This window comes from Coffea arabica, chromosome 10c, assembly GCF_036785885.1.
Source record: "Coffea arabica cultivar ET-39 chromosome 10c, Coffea Arabica ET-39 HiFi, whole genome shotgun sequence".
Taxonomy (NCBI): Eukaryota; Viridiplantae; Streptophyta; class Magnoliopsida; order Gentianales; family Rubiaceae; genus Coffea; species Coffea arabica.
In genome coordinates, this window is record NC_092329.1 from 10,867,543 (window position 1) to 10,879,497 (window position 11,955).

General features: G+C 35.2%; 1 protein-coding gene, 1 non-coding gene and 1 pseudogene across 2 annotated transcripts; all 3 read right to left on the reverse strand.

Annotated features, from left to right (window-relative positions):
• Positions 1–2,301: 2,301 nt before the first annotated feature.
• Positions 2,302–6,087, reverse strand: LOC113714568 (putative 12-oxophytodienoate reductase 11; annotated as a pseudogene).
• A 2,490-nt stretch (positions 6,088–8,577) lies between these two features.
• On the reverse strand, positions 8,578–9,473 carry LOC113713888 (12-oxophytodienoate reductase 1-like). The gene is made up of 2 exons (XM_027237693.1): positions 9,464–9,473; positions 8,578–9,125 (listed from the first exon to the last, which is right to left on the reverse strand). Exons 1-2 carry the CDS (start codon positions 9,471–9,473, stop codon positions 8,578–8,580), a joined length of 558 nt encoding a protein of 185 aa, XP_027093494.1.
• Positions 9,474–11,425: 1,952 nt separating this feature from the next.
• LOC140016324 (small nucleolar RNA R71) lies at positions 11,426–11,532 on the reverse strand. The gene has a single exon (XR_011822721.1). It is a non-coding gene; the product is annotated as a small nucleolar RNA R71 (small nucleolar RNA).
• Positions 11,533–11,955: the final 423 nt, after the last annotated feature.

The window sequence follows — 11,955 nt, forward strand, 5'->3', positions numbered from 1 at the left end:
ACCTCTTAAGGTCGTACATGTAGTAACTCATATGCCTAATATAGTAATTTAATAATTATAATTTACTAGTTAAATAAATTGGCTATCGAGCTCAAACTACTCATCAAGCTTCGATCTTATCACATTCTTGCTTGAGCTTGACTCACCAGCTTAGTCAAGTAACTCAAGCTCGGTCAAGAGTCGAGCAACCGACTAAGCTACTTGCGAGTTCAAGTTAAGTTGCTCGATTTAGCTCCAACCCTAATCTAAATCAATTCATATTCAATTTTGTCACTAAAAAGATGAGATCTAATCTTTTTGCGCATAAAAAATGATTGCATGTAGGTCACGTAATGATTTCAGATTAAAAAGATGTTAGAAACTGGTGTTGGAACTAAATTTTACTATCTTGAATTTGTAAGGGATATAAAGTTAACATTTTAAAAGTAAATGACCAAAAAATTCATTTAGTAATATATGAGGGATGTTTTGAACAATTTTCGTACTAACATAGTTTTCCCCAAATTATTATCTATTGCGCGAGAAAAAAGAATGGGGAAATGGGGTATAGACGTGAAAAGTCAAAGAGATTTGCATTTGATAAAATTGAAATTTGAAACTAAAATATGAAATCTAAAATTTAAAGTCTAAATCTATTAAATTATTGAATTGTTAAGTATTAAATCTAATACATTTGAATGTATATCTCATTAAGTGATAAGTAAATAGTTTATCACTTACTTTTGGTTGCAAATTTTGTCAGTACCATTCAATTAATTCAAATGTTTCATTTTTAGTTATTAAACATGTTTGAACATGTTAAGATTTGTATCTATTAGATTTAAGTACGGAATTGGTTTATTAAACAGGGTTAGTTTTATATAATTAATTGAAATTGCTATATCAACAAATGACTAAGGGTAATTAAAGTTCAAAAACTGGTCAATTAAATTATTGAATTATTAATTACTAAGTCTGATATATTTGAGTGTATATCACGTTAAGTGATAAGTAAATAGTTTATCACTTATTTTTTGAAGCAAGTTTTGTTTAAAAAATTCAATGCTACTTAATTAATTTAGATATTCAATTTTTGGTATCAAATGCATCTAAACATGTTAAAATCTGAATCTATTAAGTTTACGTGTTAAATTAGATTATCAAATAGGGTCTAAGATCCATTGTGGCACCTAATTGGTTTAAGCGATTACATCCGGGTTTGCCTCCCGGCAAGCAAAATCCTTTTTCTTTTTATTAACAATTTGACTCCTTTTTTTTCTTTTTTTTTTTTGTCCAAGGAAAACCAATTATCCTAAAATCGTCTTTTAATCTTCACATGAACGCTCAATGTTTGAAATATCAGAATTGAGTAGAGGTAAAATTTTGGGTTTAATAAGTCAAGGAAGCAAATTACACCTGATTTGTTGAGATATTTTTATAAATTTACCCTTTTTTTATGCTCAAAATTTAACCAAGTCAGTCGAGTTCAACTTCAAGTCTTGCAGCATGTTGAAGCCCTAATAGAAAAAAAATAATAATATCAAGTTTCAATAGTACTTGCAATAGCCTATAAGCTTTTAATTTGCAAGTACTAATTATTTAGTGCTTAAGCAATATACTTTTCAAGATTTATTTTTTTTTCTGGTTAAATCATGAATTTGCAAAAATACTAAACAGAGAAAGGAAAAACAGTATCCAAAAATTGTATAGATTTTCAGAACAAATTTCGCTTCCGCGGTAAAGCATATAGCTTTGATTTTAAAACCATTTAAGGTAGATTTCTTGCATACCACACGTAATAGAGAATAGTATTGCAGGTAAAATTAATGCCGATGATAGTGGGATCATGCCGCAAATATACACGTCCAGGAATTCCTGTTTTTTAATACTTGAAATGTGACCATATCCTAAATTTTATATGTATGACAGAAAAGAAGAGAAAATTGAAAACCTAAAGCTCTGATTCTTGTACTAATTATGAGATAAATGGTTTATTCTTCTGCTGATATGCTGTTGCTAATTGCAATAGTTGTTTTCTGAAATCCTCAAGCTGCAAAACTCAGTCAAAGTGCAACCTGAATTTTCCCATCTGTACAAATATTTGAGATCTTGTTTGATAACCCAATTCAACACTTAAATTTAATAGATTTAGATTTTAATATAGTCAAACTATTTGATAACCAAAAATTGAACATCGAAATTAATTAAGCGGCACTGAATTTCCTAGACAAACTTGCTCCCAAAATTAAGTGATAAGCTATTCACTTATCACTGAATATGATATACACTAGATTTAATACATAATAATTCAATAACTTAATGGATTCAAATTTCAGATTTCACACTTCAGTTTTATCAAATGCATACATATTGCTGGAATAAACAGTCAAAAATGACCATAAAGATCATTGATCTGTTTAGCTTAGCTATTCAAAAGTATATGCAAATTTGCAGTGTTGATTGTTAAATCCTTAATCATCACATTTAATACCAGGCGGATGCTGAGCCATTTCATGCCATGCCCTTTTCTAACTACCTCTGCAATACAATGTCCAACAAAATTCACATCCTTTTCAACAGTAGTCCAGCCAATACAATAAGATGTAAGTCATGCATTTGTTTCAAGAAATGGATAGTCAGTATAACCCACAACTGGATCAGGTATATAGAATGTAGCTCGATTATACGTGTTCAGGGGAGCATTTAACTCAAATCTCTTGGGTAAATCAGGATTGGCCAAGAATATACGCCCATATGCAATAAGATCAGCACGATTTTCTACCACGGCTTTGTTTCCATCTTTCCTTTCATAACCACCAGCAGCAACGAAAGTACCTTTGAATGCCTTTCTCATTGGCAGAAGACTATCGGCACATTCAAATTTTTCTCCAACTTTTATCATCCTTGGCTCAACCATGTGCAAGTACAGAATTCCATATTTATTCAAGGCTTCAGCCATATGCAGAGCTAGCGCTTTCGGATTTGAATCGCTTGCTCCATTGTAATTCGCAAAGGGCGAAAGTCTTATACCAACTCTATCGGCTCCTATTGCATCTGACACGGCTTCAACTATTTCCAAAGCAAATCTGCAGCGGTTCTCCAAAGATCCTCCATATTCATCTGTTCTGTCATTGACTCGGTCCTTCAAAAACTGGTCTATTAGATAACCATGAGCTCCATGGATTTCAACCCCATCAAATCCTGCAGAATAGACTTAAGCTGGATAGGGCAAAACATGATCTTCTGATAACTTTAAGGTTGTTCTCTCATCTTCTTTGCAACATTGGTAGAATGAATGATTTAGCCATTTAGGACATAAATTGTAATCTCAACTAAAGAAATGCAGATAAGGCACTTGCAAATCAGAAGATTATTTTGTAGAAGTTTCCAGTATGTTACTAGCTCAAATTTATCCTACTTGCTGAAAATTAAGTTAAAGTTCCCAATGAACAAGTCTTTTTTGTTCTCATTTACACTTCTACCTGCGCTGAATAAGAAAAGTGTACATAAGAGCAAGAACTCAAGAACAATGTCATTCTTTAATCAGGATTCCACCTTTATCTCCAAAAGATAGATTTTAATTTTTCAGTTCTTCAACAAGGTCTGCATATACTGAAAGTCTTACCAGCTTCAATAGCACTCAAAGCAGCAAGTCTAAAATCATTGACAACCTGAGGAATTTCTTCTGTCCTTAACCTTCGGGGAGGTGAAAATTCTGCAACATCAATACCATTTGTTCGAACTTGGGGAGCTAACAGCTTGTCTGTAGATGATATTGGAGCTTGTCCGTTGGGTTGAAAATCTGCAAATGGAAGTTAATTAAATCAACTTCAAAGGAATAGAAGTCTAGCGCCCAAAAAGTGAACAGGAACTAGTGCCTCCGATAACACATTAGACTGAAACAAGAAATCTCAATTGCCATAAGCAATCCTCAGATTTATATCCATGCTTGATTCCAGATGAAATTTTAAGGTGTAAATGCATCATCCAGAGTGGCCTTGCCAAATGAATTAGTTTACAGCAGTTGTATTCCTGTTGAATATATAGTAAACCTTGGTCCACAACTAGCATGTCTAATATAGCACACTTAACCAAAAAAAAAATTAATCAGTAAGAAAATCACCATTGTTTGAAACCGTCCACCATGCCAAAGTTGGCAGAAAAATATACCACCTTTGGCATGAACTGCGTCTACTATTGGTTTCCAAGCCTCAATTTGTTCCTTAGTCCATATTCCAGGTGTCATTGGATAGCTTTATATATGAGGAAAAGTTCAACACTTAGTAGAAATGGCCAAAATAACAAACATAGGGTGAATGCTTGAAATATTTAGATCAATGGAAAACAAGGAATGCTAATAGAATTACCCTCGGCCTGTGTCAGAGACTACAGTGGCTTCTGCTATGAGCAAACCTCCTTTCGTGGTTCTCTGAGAGTAGTACAAAATAGCATGAGGCTGTGGAATATCGTTGTAAGATCTCTGTCTTGTCAAAGGTGCCAAAACAATTCTGCATGGAATTAATATTAGATGGTGCAAAATTTAGCCCTGAAACTCTTTTTGATGTAGGGGTTAGTGATGGAACCTCAAAATTGATCAGTTAAAGTAGTCGTAATTCTGATAAGAAAGATGTAATATCATACAAACTTCAGTTACAATTTTTTTTTTCAATTGAGTTATTGCCTTCAAAGAGGAAAGGAGAATTCTAAGTTTAGTCTCATTCGAAATAGTAAATCTTGTGATATGGAAGATTTACTCACTGAGCTTATAAGTCCAGTCCTATTTCTATTTAAGGAGGATAGAAGGAGAGCTTCATAGTCTAAATGCAGAGCAAACTTCTTTTGATGCAAAATGCGAAGTAGTGTGTTTACTTGAAGGCGGTTCTCGTTGTATTGACATATTTTCTGCCTCCATGTAACTTAAAAAAGGAACAACAAGCAGTCAAACTAACAGAGTAATGAAGTGTACGAAAATCTATCAATTGCAGTAAAAAGAGATGATCCTGACCTGCAATCGGATAAGTTACATTTATACGCAATGACAAACTACACAAAGTTTCAAGCCAATTTGTCATTGATCTTCTAGAATCTTTTTCTTTTCTATTTCGTTTCCTGTGAGTTCAAACTGAGCCATTGATCACTTTGAAAGATCAGGAAAGGAAAAGAGGAAAAGAAAAATTAGAATGTGCTCTCCCACAATGAGGCAGGGACAGAGTGATAAGACTGCCCAGCTTGGAGCATTTCTTTAATTTGTGACTCTTTGAAGTTCAAACTGAAAGTAGCCTCTGTGACTCCTTTACAACATATAGCTTCTATTTCTTCTCTTCAAATCCTTAGGACAGCAAATTTCTTCACATCATGACATGATCAGAAAAGTAGGTACAAAGTCTGTTAATGTAACAAATTCAGAAACTTTTTTAGTGCATTTTCTTCCAAATCAAATTATGTTATTATTCATAGTTACCGATCAACTTTACCAGGTGTATAAATACATCTTTCCTATTAGCTATCACTTAAGGAAGAAAGATGGCACTTCAGCCCAGATTATTGAGACAGTAATCCCTCCTTTAAAACACTACAACCAAGTCCTTCGTTTTAGTAATCTAACTTTGTCTGCTTCTTGAATAATATAAAGGTTGAAATTACTTGCCTAATGACCCTGGTTTCACCCCAAGTCAAAAGCTAGCAAATAGATAAATACATACATCAAAGTGATTTCCCAAGTGGGATTTTCCTAAAAATCTGCTTCTTAATCCAAATTCAGAAATTTTCAACAGTGAACACAAGCTGATCGTTTCCTTCATAAAAAAAAAGGTTCAAAACTATATAGCCTGACTGAAATATAGGAAGAGAAATTCTAGTACTAAATATATTACCTGTGAGAGAGCTGGAAAGGTCCCATTTGATAGGGAGTCAGCAAAGGTATTGTTTGCTCCTCCGGTCTATCATCTACCTTCTTTTCCATTTCTGTTTACTATCTCTAAATCTCAAGTGTTCTTGGTCTTTGATCTCAAAGGACCATGCAACTGAGTGAACCAGTGTGGGAGCTGAAAAAAAGATTTGGTTATTCTGGCAACTGCAGGCACCAGTATCCACTATCCACCATGTAGCTGATCATAGCCTAATTTGTCTAGCCTCCTATACAATTATTAATTATACCAGTGGATTAGAATAAAGTACAAAGAACCTTTTACTTTCCAAATTACGTGTTCCACTGAAACTTCACACTGAATTTTACTTTATGTACACATAATATTGCCAATTTGTCTTGCCTTTGTACAACATGTTTCGGGTCTAATTTACGCTTTGTGTGCAAAAAGAGATCGAAACTAAATGGAAGAAGACGTGTGTTTCAACCTAGTACATACAAGAAGATTAATCTAACAATTTATTACACTTTTTCCATTTTTAAGAGTATCACCTGTGATATACTTTTGTTTTTGGGTAAATTACATTTTACCCCCCTGTGGTTTACCTTTTTCTTACATAACCCCCTTATAGTTTCAAAAGCTATACATAACCCCCTCATAGTTTGGATTAAAGTGTCAAACTAACGGAAATAGTCACTCGTAACGGAACTTCTAAAAATGTCGAAATTACCCTTATAAATACATGACATATTAACCCCCTATGATTTTTATATTTTACCATATAACCCCCTTATGGTTTAATACTTTACCATATAACCCCCTTATGATTTTCAAAATATACACATAACCCCCCTTGGTTAATACATAAATTTCAACCTTACATAAGGGTATTTTTGACATTTTAGGTGACGCCATTACGAGTGACTATTTCCGTTACTTTGACACTTTAATCCAAACCATAAGGGGGTTATGTATAGCTTTTGAAACCATAGGGGGGTTATGTGAAAAAACGCTAAACCACAGGGGGGTAAAATGGAATTTGCCCTTTGTTTTTTTAATAAGTGTGAGTTTTTTAATCCAAACTTCCTACTTATAATTTATTCCATCTTACCGCGCAATCATCCCTGAAGTATCAATTGTGATAATTGTGAGATTCCACTCGTATGACCCTCTCATCACAAATGAAAATAGTTTTACCAACTAAATCGCAATTCATTGTCAAATATTTAAATTGAAGATTGACTCAAATACTTTCCTTTCTAACAAGAAGAAAAAATGAAAACTCTACAATCTTGTGGTGTGTTTGGATAGGAGATTATTTCAAAAAAATTATTTAGAATAATACAGTAACACTTTTTATTATGTGATTTATGAGAGATAAAAATAATGATTAGGAATGTATTTATAATGCATGCAAGATAATATTTAAAAATTTTTTCCCCAAATTTATGTCTTGTTATATAAGACTATTATTTTTTAGGTGATACGCTTCTTGACTTTCTTGCATTTTGCTACACTTTTCCGTTGATGCCAAAGGGCAAAGGTCCGCCGGGCGGCATAAATTTATTAGCTATTGTCCTCTCTTTACGTCCATGTTCATGGCTCTAACAAGAAAAAGAGATCCCAGTACATTAAAAGCAACAAAAGGGTAATTTTCTATTAAGACCCTCATGTTCATTAGAAAATTTGAATTTGATGTTTCAGTTTTAGATCTTTATTTAAAAATTTTTTTTTTCTAATAGGGGAGAGATAAAATTTAAGAAACGGAAAGAGAGAAGGAAAATAAGATTTCTACCTCCTTATTTATGATGTTATGTCGCTTTTACTGCTCTTATTTGTATATTAGTAATTTTAATCTTTTGTATTGGTACTTGGTCATTTAGTTGTTTGAGGAAAACATAATTTCATAGCATAGAAGTCATAGAAATATAAGTGCACAATATATCGATCAATAGTCGGATATAAGGGGCTAAATTTGATTAAGTATACTTTACAAGGACTAAAATGGTAAATGAGAAATAAAAGAGACTAAATTATGTTATGATTAATGTTATTTCATAGACTTAAAAAGGAACAATATTAATTCAGTAGTCCCATTAAGAATTTGTTAAGGCTCAGGTCAATAGATTAGGAGGGATTTCTTTTTTTTTTTTTTTTTTTTTTTTTTGGGGACAAACGCAATGAGACCATTGGCCTAAGAATTTATTAAAGCTTAGGTTGACAAATTAGGAGGGATTTATTGGCCATTAGAATTTAGAGGGGACTAAAATCAGTTGGGAAACCAAGAATTGTTGGCATTTCATGGTGGTAAGGAGATTTGATTTCGCAACCAGCACCCGGAGAGGGACTTAAAGAGTCCCTCCTGGTGGTTGCTGGACCAATGGTCCGATTATCTAAGCATTGTGGGCAGAGTCCCCTCTTTTGAGAGTGTTTTCTATTCTAATTTGTTTAAATAGTTTTAGTTACTTTTCAGGATGATTATTGTAAAAGCTGTTTAAGATTCCAATTCCAACAAGATCTAATCATTGCTTTGGCCATTGAGACTCGTGTAACTGAGAACGAGAGACAGAGAAATTCATAATGCAATCGACAAATAGTAGTATCAAGTTACAATTGTACCAAATGCTTAAATTAGCAGTCCTGCAATACAAATTGCACCTAAAAAAGACCTTAACATGGTTTCAGTGGTCCTGCAATACAATGTTGTTGTCTTTTCGTACCTTTTACAGATTCATGCCATGGTTTCAAGAAATGGATAGTCAGTGTAGCCAACAACAGGATCAGGTATGTAGAAGGTGGTTCTGTTGTACTTGTTCAGAGGAGCATTTAACTCAAATCGTTTTGGCAAATCTGGATTGGCCAGGAACAAACGTCCATAGGCAACAAGATCAGCATTATCTTTGGCCACTGCTTCGCTGCCATCTTCCCTACCATAGCCACCAGCAACGATGAAAGTACCTTTGAATGCCTTCCTCATTGGCAGAAGAGTATCTGCACATTCGAATTTTTCCCCCAGAGTTTTCATCCTTGGCTCCACCATGTGACAGTACAGAATTCCATATTTATTCAGGGCTTCAGCCATGTAGAGACCTAGTGCTGTTGGATTTGAGTATTCTGATTCCATGTAATCTGCAAACGGGGAGAGCCTGAGGCCAACTCTATCAGCTCCTATCGCATTGGAGACAGCTTCAACGATTTCCAGAGCAAATCTGCAACGGTTCTCCAATGAGCCTCCGTATTCATCTGTTCTGTCATTGATTTGGTCTTTCGGAAACTGTTCTGATAGGATGTTAATTGTTAGTAATTTTATTGTTAATTTTCCTTTTTATTCTTGCCAAATATTGCTTTAATTTGCTTTAATTGTCAATATATATTTATATTTGGTATTTGGATATAATTTCAGAAATTGGACCAGAAACCTCTTGAGAAGATTATTGTGAAGCTTTACACAATTCTGGTGCAAACCAACGAGAAAGAATGGAATTGCATTTGGGAATTCAATTTGGCTAGACAACATATCAAAATTGGTGGGGACCGCAAATTAAAGTGGAGCAGAAACCTTCCTGAGAAGATTATTGTGAAACTCTATACAATTGGCCCATATGCATGGTGTAAACCAACGTCCATTTCTTTCTATGATGAAAAGGAATTGAATTGCATTTGGCTGGCCAACATCTCAATTAGGTGGGGACCGCGAAGACTTGACCATTGTGTAAAGACACATTTTTGGTTTGCTCTCTTATTTGTGAACGTGTGCACTTGGTCAAAGGAAACCGACAAACCATAGTTGGCTTTGCTTTTGTTTTCGGTGGAGTTGATTAGGTAGGGAAGGAATGTTTTTCTTTTGTGAGCGTGGAGTGAAGTTTCGAATTGGCTTGTTTTTATGCGTGGGAGAGCCGCACATTTCCAGAGTGAGTTTTTCTTCTTCTCTTCCGTCTGGGAAGAGGAGTTTTAGTTTTCTCTCCGAGGGATGTTCCAGAGGAGAGAATAGGGAGTTGTTTTGGTTTGTTGAATTCTAGTGTGCAATTTTCTTATTCTCTTCCGAGAGCTTTGTTATTCACTCTCTCAATTATCGAAGAAAGATGATGTCTTTAAATTCAATTGAATTGTGTGAAGATTTTCTTATGAGGCGTGGCTAATTTTCTCCTCTAGTCAAGGATCAACGCGAAGACGCAGTCCCAAATATCTGTGAGATCTAATTAATTTTACATGTTCCGTAATTTGTTAATATTTGCATGTTTTCTATTTTAATTTCCATGGGATTATTTTGTTAATTTGATATCAAGGGCCCGATGTGCAATTTGACTTTTTAATCTCTTGTCAAATTAATTAATTAAATCCGTAATTGTTTAGTTGGTTAATATTAGTGGCAACTAGTATTTTCACATACTAGGAGAACATGCAATCTGATTTAAATAACCCTCGTAGCGTGTTATTAATTTGGGTTAGACTTTTCTAGTTTTTAATGCAATTAGGAAATTAATTCCTACGGTCGTACCTAGGAGTATTTCCTAGTTAGAGGTAATCAACGGTCGTACCTTGGTTATCAATAAATTAAGGAAAAGCTGGTCGTTAGAGCTTATCGGCGACTATAACTAGACTATTAATTAAATTAAGTGAACCTTCTTTGCATCAATGATCAGATGAATGGACTATGTCTGCGTAGTTGTATCCTTGGCTAGAATTTATTTATTATTTATTTAATTGCCATTTACATTCGTATTAATTAATTATTTATTTTTTAGTTAAATTGTTTAATTATTTATTTTTAGTTTTATCTGATAAAAATCCCCCGTGTCTCGAATTTAAAAAGAATCGAATTTTTCCCAGTCCCTGTGGATTCGATCCTGCTTACTACTATACACAGAAAATTTATTTTTCTTAAGCAGGTATTTATTATTGCACAGGCACGACACCTGTCAATTTTTGGCGCCGTTGCCGGGGACTGGCGTTAATTATTTGTTTCTTTTTAAGTTCATTTTTGTTCTAATTTTCTGGTATTTTTCTAGTTTATGCCTCGTTCTTCTCGTACAGGCGAATTAATTTTCGACCCTGAAGTAGAGAAGACCGCGCGTAGAACGAGGAAAGAAACCAGGCGGCTCAGAGAAGAGCAATACGGTATTGCACCTCAGGGACTTGATCCAGAGGTTGAGCCGACAAATTTGTCTGGTGACAATTCGAGTGATTCAGACCAAGAGGAAGTCACTATGGCAAATGCACGAACACTAAGGGAGTTGGCTGCTCCTGATTTAAATCAGCAGCCCTTGTGCATTACTTTTCCAAATTTAAATGATGACACTCCCTTTGAACTAAAATCTGGTCTAATTCATCTCTTGCCATCTTTTCATGGTCTACCAGGTGAGGAGCCCTACAAGCACTTGCAAGAGTTCGACGTCGTTTGCAACAGTATGAAACCCCCGGAAATTACAGAAGAGCAAATAAAGATGAGGGCCTTCCCCTTCTCTTTGAAAGACTCCGCAAAAGACTGGCTCTACTACCTACCGCCTGGTAGTATCACCACGTGGGACCAATTGAAGAAAAAATTTCTGGACAAGTACTTTCCGGCGTCTCGAGCTGCGAGCCTAAGGAAAGAGATATGTGGTATCAAACAACACCCTAGCGAGTCTCTCTATGAGTACTGGGAGAGATTTAAGAAACTGTGCACCAAATGCCCTCAGCATCAGATAAGTGAGCAACTGCTTATTCAATATTTCTATGAGGGGTTGCTTTTCAGGGACAGAAGCATAATCGATGCTGCAAGTGGAGGGGCGTTGGTGAACAAAACCCCTCGAGGAGCATGGGAGTTGATTGAAGGGATGGCTGAGAACTCACAACAGTTTGGTTCAAGAGAGGACATCCCGACGCGTAGGGTGAATGAGGTGGAAACGTCCTCTATCCAACAGCAGATCTCCGAATTAACATCTTTCGTAAGACAATTAGCTGTGGGGAGTGCTTCACAAGCCAAAGTGTGTGGGGTGTGCACTGCCGTGAGTCATCCTACGGAAATGTGTCCACTGGTTCAAGAAGAAACGGCAGAACAGGTGAACATGGCTGGCCACGTGCCTGCGCCAAGAAAGCAGTACGACCCGTACTCAAACACCTACAATCC